Source organism: Drosophila ficusphila, unplaced genomic scaffold (genome assembly GCF_018152265.1).
Source record: "Drosophila ficusphila isolate 14025-0441.05 unplaced genomic scaffold, ASM1815226v1 contig_436, whole genome shotgun sequence".
NCBI classification, from domain to species: Eukaryota; Metazoa; Arthropoda; class Insecta; order Diptera; family Drosophilidae; genus Drosophila; species Drosophila ficusphila.
Genome location: NW_025064352.1, coordinates 1,130,861 through 1,146,871, shown reverse-complemented (window position 1 = coordinate 1,146,871; position 16,011 = coordinate 1,130,861). Strand labels below are relative to the sequence as shown.

Here is a 16,011-nt window from a genome sequence, read left to right as displayed (position 1 = left end):
TAGGTCAAAACATTGTTCTGTTCGCTGGTTTCGCATGTTATCTTAAAAAACTCTTCTGATATAAACTTCTATAAATGTATATGCATTCGAAACGAATAAAAAGAACTCGCACTGTAAGAATTTTTATCAGTACCAAAATGCATTTTCTTGTACTCGCTTTGCTTCTCGCCATTGGATCTTCGGCGAATGGTCGTCCTTCCACTGAGGATGATATTCTGGAGGATGACATCAAACTTATCCCAGAACAGCTGAAATTTTTTGAAGGAAATCCAGCCTCCCGTGTTGTCCAATTGTGGTCTGAATATTATTGGAAGGATAGAACTTTGGTTTACAGCTTCGCTGGTGGATTTTGTAAGCAAAGAAGGTTTTAAAAAAATATTAATTTATTGTCATATATTTTTCTGATTGCAGCAAATTTGGATAAAACTCGTGTTGAAGGTGCAATGTCTGCGATTTCATCTCAGACCTGTGTGAGATTTCGCCGAACAGCAAACCCAAAAGAGCCACAAGTGATAATTCAACGACAGGGTTCCGGCTGCTGGTCCTATGTGGGATTTTTGGGTCTAACAAATCAACCTCTCAATCTGGGCAGCAACTGCATGTCCAGTTGGACCATTCAGCATGAACTTCTCCACGCCTTGGCCTTCTTTCACAGCCAAAGTGATCCGCAAAGAGATCGTTACGTAAAGATCAATACGGAAAACATTCAACCCGGCTATGAGCACAACTTTGACAAGCTTCTGGCTTCAGAGGGGACTGATTTTGGCATTGGTTACGACTACGATAGCATCATGCACTATGGTCCTTATGCGTTCTCCAAGAACGGAAAGCCAACCATTGTTCCCTACCAGAAGAATGCGAAAATTGGCCAGGCAAGAAAACTGAGCCCAAAGGATGTGGCAGCACTTAAGCGGATGTACTGTTAATTTACCCTGTAAAAAATAGTTGTGAATCTCTAAAAATAAAAATACATATTTTGTAACATATATAAGTTATTTTTAATAATTTCGAATTACTTTGCATGTTTTTTTGAATATAATAATATTGTTTTGTTTTCCATACAACACAAATTACATTCCCGTATCGCAATTGACCAGCTTGTTAGCAACAAGAAAGCAACCTTAAAGTTACAAAAACCCCTCGTGTTGCGTTAATTTTATATACACAGGCAGACTACATCCTGGCTCAAAGTAATCGCAACATTTGCAATTCTAACGAGTTGTTGCACTTGACAGGAAACTAGAGTCTTCCCCACCCCAAAAAACCTTTCCCACCGACCGGGTAATCTGGAAAACAAAAAGCCCCGGCCAGCGTAGAGGAAGTGTTTGCCTTTGCCGGCAACTAAAAATTGAATATTTAGTGGTCGTAATTAAAAATTAGCGCGCCAGGCAACTAACCATGCGACCGAGCAGCCCGCACCTACGACCAACTAGCCAAGCAATCCTTTCGTATAATCCCAGGACCAACTATCTCCGTTCACTCCGCACTCTCTCTCTATCTCCCTCGCACAAGGACTCACGTATACATATATTTGGTTTTTTAATGGCACAAATTGTAGCAAAAGCCAAAGCTTCTCCAGAGCTACCTGCCCGCAAAACGGAAGTCGTAAACATTTAATTTATGCAAGCAGTGCATTCGCTTTTTTAGTTGCAACTAAAGATGGGCCAACGTCATCTAGTATGGAATAGGTGGTTTAGCCCTGGTGTTGCTGGTCTTTTTATCAGCTTTTTAGCCGCGTTGCTAGTGACAAGGCATTTCAAATTTATACTTACTCCAAGAGATAATTTAAAGTGTGTAGTCACATTTTGAACAACTTGGGCAAACCGAAATAAATTATTTGTACCTCAAATGATTACAAATTAAATAACTTACCTCGCCATATCTCTATTTAAGGTTTCTTATTAAATTTAAGTTTATTATGCTTTGATTATTGTTAACATAAAAAACTTAAAGTAAGGAAAGATCAATAATAAGATTTGCATTCTTTAACTTTTTTTTATCAAATTTCATTCAAGCTCAGTTTCTCAACGCGATTATCACGCTCTAAAGTCATAATGTCTTGGGAATTTCCTGCTTTTTATTTTGAGAAAATATTGTTGGCATAATAAAGAGAATTTAATGGGTTAAGGCGGCCACTAGGACGCCTGGCCATCAACTTTTCGCCAAGAGCAGTAAAAAAGTCAGCTGGCTGGAGCTCCGCTTTCTTTTTCTTTTCGCTTTCTTTTCCCGGGCTCTTTGTGTTGTGTTTGGCCCTCCGCTCGTCTTATGATCGTTCTAATTTTATGACATTCTATTTTCATGCATAGCAAACGAGACGCATGTGTGGGTGGAATGGTTGGTTGGTGGGTGGTTGGGTGGTTGGGTGGCTTGGCGGGGCGAGTGCAGCCATAGCCATTTCATAGTCAGACATGAATGCTGCGCTTTGTTGCCCTGCTACGCCTTTGTTTGTATTGCCCTCAGGGGTAAAGTTTTTAGGATAATAACTTCCTGCGACTTTACGAGCCAAGGCAAAAGCCAAAAACCCACCAGCAGCAGCAGCAGCAGCGGCAACTAAAGGGAAATGAGAATACTTAAGCAGAGTACACTGCAATTAAGTCTGCCGGTATTTAATGGCCACAATTTGGACAAATTTCGAGCTGAAGAGTCCTTGTCCCTCTGAAACTTTTAGCTCTAGGTTAATTTTAATCAGTTTTGTACTCATTACAGATATTTTTCCCAAACTGGACAAACTAACAACCACCTCGTAAAGTGTTTAAGTTATTCTTTTGCATGAATTCTAAGAGCATGCCACAAAAATAAATGTGATTGAAGAAATGTTGTATTCTTTTTTAATTAAAAATCGTTTAATGCCAGTGCAGCTATTTTTTATTAGCAACCTTATTGAAGTTGTAATCTAGTTATTATACAAATTGATAGCACCTCAACATTTTTCTCGCAGTACAGCTGAGAAACTGCATATGAACAACGTGGCGAAGGCAAGCCCTGAAAAATATCTCAAGACCTCTACTTAAAGCAGCCAGCGAGTAAAAGCAAAAGCAAATGCCAACACGTCAGCGGCGCCAAGGGGAGATGAGCTGGCAGACCGCAGAAACTTTTGACAGGCTGGTAAGAGCAAGGATATAGTCCTGCCCAACTAACATAATCCTAGCTAAATTCCATTACTTTCATAATTCGAATGAAAAAATGTTATGTTATGTAAAGATGGTCTGGGAAATACCCGGTAGTGAGGTAAATAATTGCAATATCTTTTTACTAGGTAAAAAACAATTAAATAACTCTAACTACTATTATATACAAGAAATATTTTTGTAGCTCTTTGGAATTCCCTACTTGCCAGCACTGCCGAGAAATAAGGCGGAATAAAAAGCGAAGGGTGAGGGGGCTGCGGTGGCATATTAAAGACAGACAGCTGTAGTAGGAGCACCGCCGTGGCTGTGGGCATAATCTCAGACATAATTACACACACAACTCACAGGACCTGGGCCAAAAGGAATGCGAGTGCCAGGACTCGGAGCCTGATTCTGATTCTGGGCCGGAGACTGACAAATGCAGTCACACATGAATGGGCTTTCTTCGGGGCTTTCTCTGTCGTGTTTTTACTTTTCACGCGGGCCAGAGGAAAGTTGACTTAAAGGTAAAAATACCTCGCTGCCACCTATTTTCCCCAGAAGGTCTCCACTCGAGAGGGCAAACTTTTAAAGTGCATTTAAAATTAATTAAGCATACGACGTGTTGCCAGTTGAGAAAGTATTACATAACAGGTACTGGAATAAAAGCGAGAATTCTTGCTGCTTTATCTGGCAATTAACAAGCTTCCTTACTTCTGCGTTGTAATTGATTTAAGGCCTTCGAATCAAAGTTGAACCCCTGGAAAAATGGGAAAATCCCTTTCTTACTTCACTCGCATTCTGTTGCTTCCTTGAAAAGTTTAGACACAATATCGCTAATGATAATTACAAGCTTAAAACTTTTCCTGCATTTACTTTTGCCCCTCAGTATATTTGTGCATTTGCCTTTGGCTTCAGTTGGCAACACAAGCATAAATATAAAATTTTCAGTGGTTAGCGCAAAAGTTCAGCAAAGCCAAAGGGAGCGATAAGGGATTCTGAGTGCATAAACGGGAGATTTGGCCCCCAAACACTCGTTTCTCCCAGACTGTCGGTTCTAATTAAGCGCTATTATTGCGACTTACAGTCAATGCATATTAAGATATCAGAAATTCAGTTTTTAGCAGCTAAATACAGAGTTTGAAATTTTGTAGTAAATCTCCCCTAATATTTAATTTGGTAATTTTTGTATTTCAAGTAAGAACGGATATTGTTACGGAAACTGTTAAGGAATCTGTTTAAATTGAATATGAAAAAAATAATAATAAAAAAGTTAAATTTGAACCTTTAAGTTCAATTGAGGAGAACCGTAAACAGAGCTTCAAAATACTTACTTGTGTAAATTATTAATATAATAATCAAACAACCATGGATGATCAATGATACAAATGTTAGGCTTTTCTAAGATCTCCAAGATATATTCTTAACCTGGCTGTAAAACAAACCCCTTTCGCTCTAATGGCCAGTGTAAATAAAACTCATTAGTCGTCATTCGAGGCAGTGCAAGCGATGCGAAGGCCAGCAGCACACAAATCCAGTCGAACAACATGGCGCTAATGAAGTACAAATTGGCTAATGGGGCGGGTCGAAGCCTGAAATCGACGACGACGGTGGAGACGTCGACAGGGTCTAATTATCAATGAGCGCGACGCCTGTCGAACTTCGACTTCCTCTTATGAGGGAGTTATGGGCGGTAGACAGAGACAGCACGAATGCGACAGAAGCGGAGTGAGCGAGATGCATGGGCTTTTTATGCGAAAACTTTTGTGCATTTTCATGGCGAAACTTTAATGGATTAATTTACCAAAATGTTCGTGCCAGAGGAAATTGAAACATAGTTGGCGGAACAGAGGGGGGGATTCAACGGGGGAAGACTCTTCTCCAAAGTTGAAGATTTATGGCTTACGCCAGAGACTCCATCCAACCCCGGCTTAATGGCCGCTGATCATTTCCAGAGATGGCAAAACATGGCAAGCTGAAAATTTATACTTTTTTTCTGGCTCTGTGCGTTTTGGTATGCTTGCGATATTCTAATTTCATTACCCACCAGCAGTGGCAAAAGTTTTATTAACTTTTTGCAAGTTTTTGCAGCAGAGGAATCATCATGAATATTTTATTGCATATTTTCAGTCGTCTCCACCCACACGCACACACACATATACATTCTCTTCCACATACACGCATTTTTCTCACACACAGAGCCAAGCAAAACGAGCAAAGGAAGCGAAAATCAATGATGCGTGTGAGCCGGTGCCTTTTATCAATTTAATTTAATTAAAATTAATTCACCAATAATTGACTTTTAATATGCAATCATTTGTATCAGCGGACTAGACTCGCAGAAGGAGGCATCATTGCGGCATTAAAAAAATGTGAATTATTTAATTGCTCATTTGTCGCCTCTGCATCGAGGTGAGAAATGTGAAGTACGAGAACGATGCCTGCAGAATCTGTGAAAGAGGCGATAATGGAATGTTTCTGAACTCGCTTCATACTCACTTTCAAGCCAGCCTGCAGACTAACACGAAAGTATTTCAGTCCCGTCACATAAAAGGGCTTGCTATTCATCGCAATGGCCAAATTTATGAGTTTAAGCAATCGCAGATTTTCCCTGGGATTCGTAGAGTGCTGTAGGATTTCCTCCCAGTGGGTTAAATAGTACATCGAGCTAAGGGAATCCGTCTGATTTCGAAACAACGTTAAAATACAAATATCAGTAAGATAAATATATAGTTTCACCTACAGTAAAAGCCAAATTGGAACCAAGTTGTCCTAATGAAAGAAGTTCAACTGTTTTGGCACCAAACCAAATTGCATAGATATAATTCGCCATGGGATTCTATAAATTAGATTAAAGTGTTTAATATGATGAGTTTTATTTAATTTATTTTTAATCACTCACCGTATAAGCCTTAAAAGAAAGGGCACACAATAATCCTGCAGCAAAGGCGAACATAATAAACACCCTCACAGTATACTGAGCTTCCAACTGCTGCCCAAATTGATTTAAGGCCACATTCTTCCTAATAGTTATGATAATTTGTTCCTTAACTTGTTTGGCCATTTGAGGACGGTCCCTCGCGACCAAGATCTTTTGAATGGCCATCTCCAAGTCCCTTTTGAGTAGCAAATAACTTCCATTTAGATGCACAATCAACTCACACAACAAACTTGTCTCTCCAAACATCATGGAATCTATGATGATGCCAACCCAAACATTACTGAGAAGCAGGGGCACAAAAATATGCAAGGGATCCGAGTCAAATGGAAATATCATGGAGTACAGAAAATCCTTACTTTGGTTGATGATTGAAAATACGGGAGCGATTAAGTAACCGGATATTACGGCACCATACATTGCAGAAACCAATCGATTTATAATCATTTGTCCATCAACCTTTTTAAACATTTCCGGTTCCCTTCGTGGATCAATATAAATATTGGCGTAGAATATCTGAAGGAACTTTCGAAGCTCCTCGAAGTGCAATAGAATATGCAGACTTCGGAATTGTGCTTCCACTAAGATCAAATATGTTGGCATTCCAGTGAGAAAGTCGTCCAAATTCCGATTCCTTGCTTCAATGCGCAGATATCTCAATTCCGCGTCGTTGTGCTGCATAAAAATCAAGCAGCCCAGGACGGCTAGAAATTTATCCAGATACCGTGCCCACTTTCCCGTACTCGGATCCAAGGGCCAAAATATATGATTCAATCGGAACAGAGCCAGCGGCCAGGCCAACTTCACTTTCTGACCATCTGCCAAACGGGGCACGTAACGAACCATAATAGAGCCAAGACTGTTGAATAATGTCGGCTCTCCTCCGACTTATATATGCAGCAGGGATTAGTCGGGAGCACAGGCGATGACAGTTTCTCAACTTTTAAATGAACTCTCCCATGCGTGCAATGGCTCAATTAAGTTATTATCCTCCAGTTCCAAGCCAAACGGAAACATTTGAAAGTTTCACATTAATATTGCCTCATTTACGATGTAATGGCTTGTAGTCGAATAATTTAGACAACTTTTCCAGGACCACGACGGGGGAATCGGCCCTAATTGGGGGTTTTTAAACGTAGGTAATATTGTAAACAGGGGTAAACATTGCAGAACAATGTAGAAAATCATTCAAAAACTTGGGTATTTAAAAACTTTCCTATTCAGAATTATTTAACAATGAATTTTTTAATCGCTTTACTGATAATCCCTATACAGCAAAAAGCGATATCAATATTTCATTTTTATTTGAATGGATTTTATAAGTACTTATGTTAACAAAAAAAATATGGATTCTTTTTCATTTCATACTCATAAAAATCAAATCTTTATTATTATTTATTTAGCCACCTTTAATTGGCATTTAACATTGATTACCAGTTATTGTTTATGTTTTTTGAACAAACATTGACTTCGTATTTCAAAGGGACAAAAAAAGAAATAAAATCCAAATCCAAATCCAAATGAAAATAAATTTCCGCACTAATAACTACTTACCCACGTTAGTATTCTGTCGTTTAAATCGTTGTTAATGTATAACATATTTTTGCACTCTCTCAAAGTCAACGTTTTTTTAGTCATGAACTCCCCCATTATGGTTCTGGGGCATGAAAAACTCACTTAACAAATTCATAAAAATCAATTAATTCAAACGCGCAACTTTCGCCCGCTTTTCCAGCTTTTCAGCTTTCCCGGATTACTCCCAGCAATGCCATTTGTCCCGGTCCGCCGGCATCCGCTGCGGTCCGCACTCGAGATAGTGGCAACAGTTTGTGTTATGAATATTTTAAGAGGCAGCCGTCTGTCTCTCCCTTGTCTAACCGAATAGAAAAAACAACGACAATAAGGCAACAGGGCCAAAACAGTGGGCGAAATCTGAAGGGAAACCGAGCAGCGAGGAGTTGCAACTCCGGCATAGAAACTACAGTTTGCTCGCCACATTCATCTTAATTTCCTGTCACGACAATGACAACGAGGTTCGTTGGCTTGGTGGTTCGGTGGGTTCGGTCCGCTTTCGTGGCCAGTCCTGGACATCCTGCCCATCCAGCCAAGTGTGCGTCTAGCCAAGCGGTTGACCGAAGCCTAGAAAACAACGAGCGCCACACATTTCACTGCCATTTTGTATGCACTTTGCCGGCAAGGATACAATGTATTGTTTATGAGCTTCGCCACCCAGATGACTTAAAGTCAAAGTTTTCGAATAGGCTAAGGTGAGAGTCATGCATCATAAAAGTCATCGGGGAAATTCCTTATAAATTTAAATTACCTTTCTTCATTGTCTTGACCAAAGGCCAAAATTGTCAGAACCATAGGTTAAAATAAAATTTTATAAAATTAAATTACTTATAAAAATTAAATCTTAAAATTTGAAGCCCCAAGAGAAAATAAAGGTGTTAAATTAAATTTGTTTATTATTTACTGTTTTATTTTTTTTTTTTAATATCCGTCAAAAACATCACAAAACGGCAAGAAAAGAAAATTCCCTTTGAAATAAAATCAGTTTTAATCGTTTTATGTACAGAAAAAATTGACATCCTTCTTCATGTTAATATTATTTTATTTTTTGTTGTATTTTAATGTTTTTTTTAGTTGGTAGCTAATACATTTTCGTGCAGCGAAGCTTTTGGGGATTGTAGAGCCACACTAATTCGGCTTACAAAGAATCTCCCTTTCTCCCACTCCACGTTCCATGTTCCGCTCGCTTTTTTCGTGTTTTACGCTTTTTAAGCCTTTGTAGCGGCTGTTTCACTTGCTTTGCCTTTAGCCTTGGCATCTGTATCTGTAGCTGTATCTGTAGCTGTAGCAGTGCCCGAAACTGTGCCGGCTTTGTAGCCCATAGATGGAATTGCTGGGCACTGGCAGTCGGCGGCGGGCATCCTGGTGAATCCTTGTAGTTGTTGTGCGTGGCAGTGGCAGTGCCAAATGCCGTCAAAAAGCAAAGGGCCAAGAGCGTTTCGCATAAACAAGGGTGGCGGCGCACATCACGCCCCTCCCTCCTCTTTCACCACGCCCCCTTTGGCGAATCCCTTCGCCATCCTTTGTCCGCCGTTTCTGCCGTTTTCTGCCACCCAACTCTTTTGCTCGATGTTATCGCGTGCCACAGGATATTGCACTCTAAGCCAGTAGATGGCGTCATGTAAAGCTGGACAACATCCGATTAAAACTTTACGATGTGCGTGTGTCGGCCAGTTATACTTGTACATCCCCCCTTCTATATCTCCTCCTCCTCCTTTTTGTCTCTCTGTCTGCGGAATGGGGGGTGTGGCAAGGGGGCGGGAGAAGGGTTTGGGCGTCTCGTTGGTCAGCAAGTGGATAAATTCTCATTTACTGCTCTTTTAAGCATGCTGTTTTTGTCGCTTCTTCTTGTCCTTGGTTTGCTAGTTACCATATATTTGGTTTAGAACTGTTGGGGAATCTTGCACTTAGATGGAGCTTGATTTACAAAATATTTAAAATTTTCTATAAATTAAGTGGAATCATAGTAAATGAGGATGTTTTCCTTAAGTTACCATAATTATTTGTATTACAATTCAAAATAAATCATAGTCGAGTGCATTAAATACATATATAAATCAATTAAATTTAAATACACAGCTTAAAATGATTTATGAAATGTTTATATTAAGTCACTACACTTGGTGTATCCCTATTATTTTAAATAGGTAAATAGACAATCAATAAATAAACTATGAGATGTAAACTATTTAGAGCAAAATGAGAATGGAAATCCTACATAAAATGCAACTGAGTCTTTCTAAAAAATGTTTACCATATTGTAGAAAGTTCAATGCTTAGAAATAAATTAAACTGCTAATAGTCATCAAGTCAAACTGTAAGCATACCTTCCCAAATCTGAATTTTAGATATAATCCATATCAGGTAAATAGGTTGTTTCCCAATAGAGATGAGGTATCAATTGGTCCACCCACCGTCATCCCGTGTCCGCTGTCGTTCATTTTCAGCGTGTAAATTGTCCACTCGTTATGCGGGAGGAGTGGTGGGGAAGAGGTCCTGCCACAAGAGGACGAAGGAGGAAGGACGAAGGGCGGCTGAGTGGCAGGGTAATAGCGCGGCATGTTAAACTTACCGCAAGCATTGTTTATCATTAAGTGCGGCCCATGGGCAGAAAGAGTGGATCCCGCTTCGGGATCGGGATAGTTTCGGTTCCTGGGTCAGCATGTGCCACATGACATATGTGCAACTGGAATGTACTGAGTGGAAGTGGAAGTGCTCCTCGCCCACGGCCAGGACACAATATTTTCTGGTATTTTTTGGCCTACCCCCTTTTGTTGTTGGCCAAACATGTGTACTGCGGCCGCCTTCGGTTAATGGAGTCGTTTGTTAGCGCCACTAAAAACCGAATGAAAAGCTGAACTTAAAGCGCTTCAACGTTAAATAAAGGATATAAAATAAACTTCAAAGTTTTTTTTTTTTAGCCATTTTCGGCAAGCCATTCGGCCCACCAGCGAGTGCATGCAAAACTTTTGTAATTAGGAAGCAATGTCGGTCATTAGTGCTGGAAGTCTGGAGGGGATGGAGCACGGGAATGGCCACAAAAAGGCGCCAGCAGTCAAAACAACAATGCAAATGTGCAGCGGGTAAAACTCCCGAGTTTCCCTTCCACATGGAGGAAGATGGAATGCACTTCCAAATTCAGTCCGCACTTTTGCACCCAGATAATTACGAAATTTTTAATGGAACAAAACAAACATTTGCAGTCACATATTTTATTAGTAATTTTTTACAAATATTTTTAGCAAATGAATTTATGGAAATACAGGAGAATAATAAATATAACATTTAATAAGAATAGAAATAGGGTCCACTCTTCACATTTTTTAAATCTTAAAGGACTAGAAAGTTATTAAAATAACACAATTTTTTTGTTAATTTATTAAATAATTATACTTTTAAATTGTTCTTTAAGTTTGTAGTTTACTGTAATTATATAAAAATGGCTAGTTATATAGTTATATTTATAAGCCAGATACAAGTATAGTATTTTCAATTTTTCAACTTCATAATTGGAATTGATAAAACTTATCCAATGTGTCCTACTTCAACTCTATCCCCGAATGCCCAGGGACTCCAAATGTCATCGAAACAAAGAAAAGGAACCTCTGCGGACCTCCGCGATAATGGCCATGAAGATGGCCAACCGTCGGATTGGATTCGCTCGCCAGTTGGATGGCAGGCACAATTGGACGAGCATCGAGCGTAATTTTAATAAAGTTTGAATGCAAAACTTTCCGATTTGAAATGCGCATAAAAGTTAACTATTTCCGACGGTCCGGCTGCAGCTGAAAAGTGAAAAACCCCGAGCGGCAAAAGCTGAGAATGTGTGTGGAAAAGTTTTTGGTTGCCCATTGCGGTGATCGTTCGATGGGAAGATGGTCCAAACGGGGGGAGGGGGCGGTGGACAAATCTAAGCCCGGGCAAACAGCGGATGTGACGACCACTGGCCACGCCCCCCAGTGACTGACAGAAGGCGCCGTTGAAGTCGAACTCGAAGTCGCATTTGCAGTCGCATTCTCATTCTCATTCGCAGTCGCAGTCGCAATCGCAGTGGAAGTGGTAGAGTCGTCTGGCCATGGCCATAAATTAAAGCCAACAAACCGAGTGCGGAAGCAGATTCACAAGAGGGAAACTGGGGAAAGCGGACAAGTGGATTTTCAGCCATTACATCTTGGCCAAGGGAATGCGACTCAGCCTGCCACTGTGACTGTAACTAAACGGAAGTGCAAGCTGGGCTGCTAAGTAGCCTCGAGCCATGGCTAACGATCAACTTGTCCAGTCGGAGAAAAATAATACCTTCCTTTAAGAAAATATTAAAAAAAAAGTATATCTTATAAGAAATTTTTTATATATAGCATCCACTTTAAAAATTTAAAAAAAAAAAACAATTTGTCTTAAAAATTGTAATAGTACTAATAGTATTATTTGGTGTGCTCTGCACAATCTACAAACCGGACCTAAAGCATTTTTTTTACCAGAACTCAGAAATAGCGGGTGGAAGTACTGCAACACTCACAAACTGAGGGAATTTTAAACATTTTTACAGTACTTCATAATACGCGACCTCTTAAGGCTAATCAATCACAAGTACTAATAAACCTCACATTTAGCGATAATTTGAAATTTATTGGCAGTTAATTCGCTTTAATTCAGTCGAAAATGATCGGTGCGCGGATTCACTTGTTCCTGTTGGGAACTCTGTGCTCGGGGATACTAGCAGCTCCCCTTGGTAATCAGTATGAGGAAACGGATCCAGAACTGACTGCAGGATACTTCCAGGGTGATATGGATGTGGACTTTACCCGAAATGGAATGCTGACCGAGACTCGTCGCTGGCCAAACGCCACGGTTCCTTACAGGATCTCCGAGGAGTTCGGTAGGATGGCTATTTATCGTCAGTACATTCTATGTATTTAATAAAATCTTATTTATCTACAGATGCTCCTCAAGTGGAGTATATTAAGCTTGGCATGCAGTTCATCGAGTATTACTCCTGCATTCGTTTTGTGCCAGCTGCTCAAGACGAGGAAAACTATCTCATTGTGATTCCCTCCACTTCGGGATGCAGCTCAAAAGTGGGTTACCAGCCAGGTGAAAGAACAGTCAAACTCAAGCCTGCCGAACTGGACACCGGATGCTTCAAACTGGGAACCATTCAGCACGAATTGCTCCACACTTTGGGTTTTCATCATCAGCAATGCTCCCCAAATCGCGATGAGTTCGTAAAGATTGTGGAAGAGAACATATCCGAGGGTCACGAAAAGAACTTTGTGAAGTACGAAGAGGATGATGTGGGGGACTTCGATCAGCCGTATGACTATGGAAGCATTTTGCACTATAGTTCCTTGGCTTTTTCGATCAACGGTGAGGCTACAATTGTGGCTTTGGATCCAAAGGGACAGGGGTTAATGGGTCAGCGTTTACAAATGAGTGAGACCGATATCAATCGACTCAACACCATGTATAAGTGCCCACTTCAATTGTAAGGCTTGCAAACTAACAATTACATTTTTTTTATCAAATTAAAATTAAATAAGAGTTGCCTTACTTTCAAGTGTCGAAAAGTTATATTAACAACTTTCTTTGTATTTTCTCAAATTATTAATAAATAAAAACGCTTGTATATTGGAACTAAAAACGAGCAAGTAATTCCATTGATTTTCTTTTTTACAGCTTAAATAAAGAAACTGAACAATTAAAAACAGTAATAATAAAAATCATTGACTTTTGCCCCAATATTTGCGTGTAGTGTTGCTTATCACTAAAATAGAAAGTACTTCAAAACACAACTGATTGCGGCTGGAAGATTATTTAATACCAAATAGTTGAACTCTGATGAATCAAACATTACATCTTTATAGTTACAAATCGGTAGATTATTGTTTTTAAGAAAGTATGTTTAATAGCTTCGAGATAAGCGCACATGAAACTAATAAACCGGCTACTGATTTCAACTGGTTTTTCTGGGCGTATAATTTCCAATCAAGTGAAACCCAAAACACGTACTCTCTTTCACTGAAACACTACCAAAGCGGCATCAGCTGATTAGATAATAACAAAGACTCTTATCTTATCTGCAGTGGAAGTGTAGAGCACTTACCTGGTATATTAACAAATGGATGCATTTTGGTATACAATAATTCACACAAGACCCACTTAAAGTAAGGTAACCCACCACTGGAAGGTAGCTCACCAGTTAGTCATAAAGTGAATGAAGAGACGGCTTTTGAACACCAAGTCAGTCGAGAACAACCAAGCATTCCCAAACCAACCAACTCGAAAATGACGAACCACTAATTGGGGACATTGCTTCCAGTCAAAGAAAATATTATTTGTAGAAAGCATATGGCTCTGCAATGCGTCATAAAGCCCAAAATGTGGTTGGGCCTTAAGCAGATCCTGCTCTACGTGGGCCTACTGCTCTGTGTCCTTCTTCAAGTTTGCAGAAGCAAGCCGGAGCAGATGTTCTGTCCCACCGTTTGCCACTGTGATCTGCATGTCCAGCGAAACCGAGCGATATGCAGGTGAGTCTTCATTCAACCACTACTGAATTTTACTATAAATGTAATCTTTTTTGTGCAGTGCCAAGCGCCTAATAAGCGCCAATATAGAAATGCCCCTAACCGTCGAGCTGTTGGACTTGAGCTATAATGATATAACCACAATAGATGATGACTCCTTCAAGGTAAGTAGATAAATGTTTTCGTGCGAAGAACTGTAAGCATTCTAGAAATGGAAAGTAATTCATATAATTTATTTTAATTGTTTATTATTTAACGAATATGTTACTACTTTCCGTAGACTACAATTCATCTGCTAAACCTAACTTTGGCCCACAATGCCATTCACACAATTTACGGAGATGCCTTTTCCGAGTTGGCGAGACTACGCTACTTGGACCTATCCTACAATCGCCTGGAGCAGATCGATGAACACATCCTGGAGTCCAACAACCAACTTATCCACCTCAATCTGGAGGGCAACAAGTTGTCCACTCTCGGAAAAGGACCAATTTTGAGGAGTCCTTCGCTTCGCTCTCTCAACCTGCGCAACTCGCAGGTAAATCAACTGGGAAACCAGCTATTGAGTGCTCTGCCCCAACTGCGCCAGCTGGATCTGGCTCAGAATATGCTGGTGACCCTAAGTCCTGGGGATTTTCATGCGCCGCGATACTTGGCCTCGTTGAATGTGGAGGAAAATCCCTTCAACTGCGATCGAGCTTTGGCCAAAGTGGCAACTGGATTACGACAACGCGGCGTGGCCATTTTCATGAGCGACTGCGTGGAGGAGGAGGCAGCTGCTCCTGAGGAGGTGGAAGTCCAGGAGGAGGTGAAAGTCCAGGAAGAGGCAACCATGAAGTTCGAGCGAATGGAGCATGTGGAACCAAGTACCCAGGGACCTCAGTCGGTTCTCTCCATCTGGCGGGAGTTAGACTCCAGTGAGGAGGGAAACAGCGAGGAGGAGGAGGATGCGAAGATGTCATCACTTAGCGATGTTTGCGAGGGAAGTCGGGAGAAGCTCTGCCTGAGGTATCGCACCTGCCTGGAGCGGGTGAGCCATGAACTTCTGGCTGGAGGAAACGCCCAGTTGGATGATGGTATTTCACGCACCCATTCCTACGACGAGGATGACCTTAAGTTGGCCTTTGTGGTGGGCGGAGCCACGGGCGTTTGCATGGTCATCTTCATCATCACCTTTGCCCTGTGCCTCAAGAGCTGCTGTGAGATGAGGAAAAAGAAGAGCAGCCCAGAGGTTGTCGATGGAGATTCAGGTGAGGTTGCTTTCCCGGAGGATTATTCGCTTCTTTTTCTAAGCTATTTCTTGTGTGGTTTCCTTTTTAGCCCCTCTGGATCCTTCCCAGGAGAGTCTGCCCACCATTCACACCTGGTCGCCGCAGAGGAGCCGCCAACCCAGGCGCTCCAATCCCCAGCGTCCTCGAAGCACTTCATCGCGTGCCGTGGTACGCCAACCCTACGGACCGCAGGACAATTTCGTGTCCCGCCTTTTCGGACGTCCGGCTCGCAGTCAGTACTACCGCACCATCAATCAGAACACGGCCACCCTCATCCGGCGACTCAGTCGGAGCAACCTCTTCACCAGTCGGGATCGGGAGCAGAGCTCACCAACCACACCGCCAACTTCTGCGGCCAGATTCTACACGGATGTGGTCGAAAGTGGCGCCGCGAGACCGGAGACACCGCCTCCAAACTACGGCGATGTGGTGGTCATCGAGAATTGTGATAACAAGTGAAGAAAGTCCCCTTCCTGTGAAGGCAAACATTCGTTATAGCTATTATATATTCTAAGATATCGCTCTTCTCTTACTTACCTCATTTATAATAAACACACATATAAGATAATCAACAAAGAAAAGAATTTGGTTGTAATATCCGT

General features: G+C 41.0%; 4 protein-coding genes across 4 annotated transcripts; 3 read left to right on the top strand and 1 right to left on the bottom strand.

The window, feature by feature from the left end:
* The first annotated feature begins 137 nt into the window (after positions 1-137).
* LOC108094535 (zinc metalloproteinase nas-13) lies at positions 138-926 on the top strand. Its single transcript, XM_017195137.2, has 2 exons — positions 138-351; positions 412-926. The coding sequence occupies exons 1-2, from the start codon at positions 138-140 to the stop codon at positions 924-926; spliced, it is 729 nt and encodes a 242-aa protein (XP_017050626.1).
* A 4,562-nt stretch (positions 927-5,488) lies between these two features.
* Positions 5,489-6,891, bottom strand: LOC108094536 (odorant receptor 35a). The gene is made up of 4 exons (XM_017195139.2): positions 6,010-6,891; positions 5,851-5,946; positions 5,607-5,789; positions 5,489-5,557 (listed from the first exon to the last, which is right to left on the bottom strand). The coding sequence occupies exons 1-4, from the start codon at positions 6,889-6,891 to the stop codon at positions 5,489-5,491; spliced, it is 1,230 nt and encodes a 409-aa protein (XP_017050628.2).
* Positions 6,892-12,276: 5,385 nt separating this feature from the next.
* On the top strand, positions 12,277-13,249 carry LOC108094524 (seminal metalloprotease 1). The gene is made up of 2 exons (XM_017195126.1): positions 12,277-12,493; positions 12,556-13,249. The coding sequence occupies exons 1-2, from the start codon at positions 12,277-12,279 to the stop codon at positions 13,101-13,103; spliced, it is 765 nt and encodes a 254-aa protein (XP_017050615.1). The 3' UTR covers positions 13,104-13,249.
* A 623-nt stretch (positions 13,250-13,872) lies between these two features.
* LOC108094548 (leucine-rich repeat-containing protein 24) lies at positions 13,873-16,011 on the top strand. Its single transcript, XM_017195157.2, has 4 exons — positions 13,873-14,141; positions 14,200-14,302; positions 14,419-15,388; positions 15,459-16,011. The coding sequence occupies exons 1-4, from the start codon at positions 13,963-13,965 to the stop codon at positions 15,866-15,868; spliced, it is 1,662 nt and encodes a 553-aa protein (XP_017050646.1). The 5' UTR covers positions 13,873-13,962; the 3' UTR covers positions 15,869-16,011.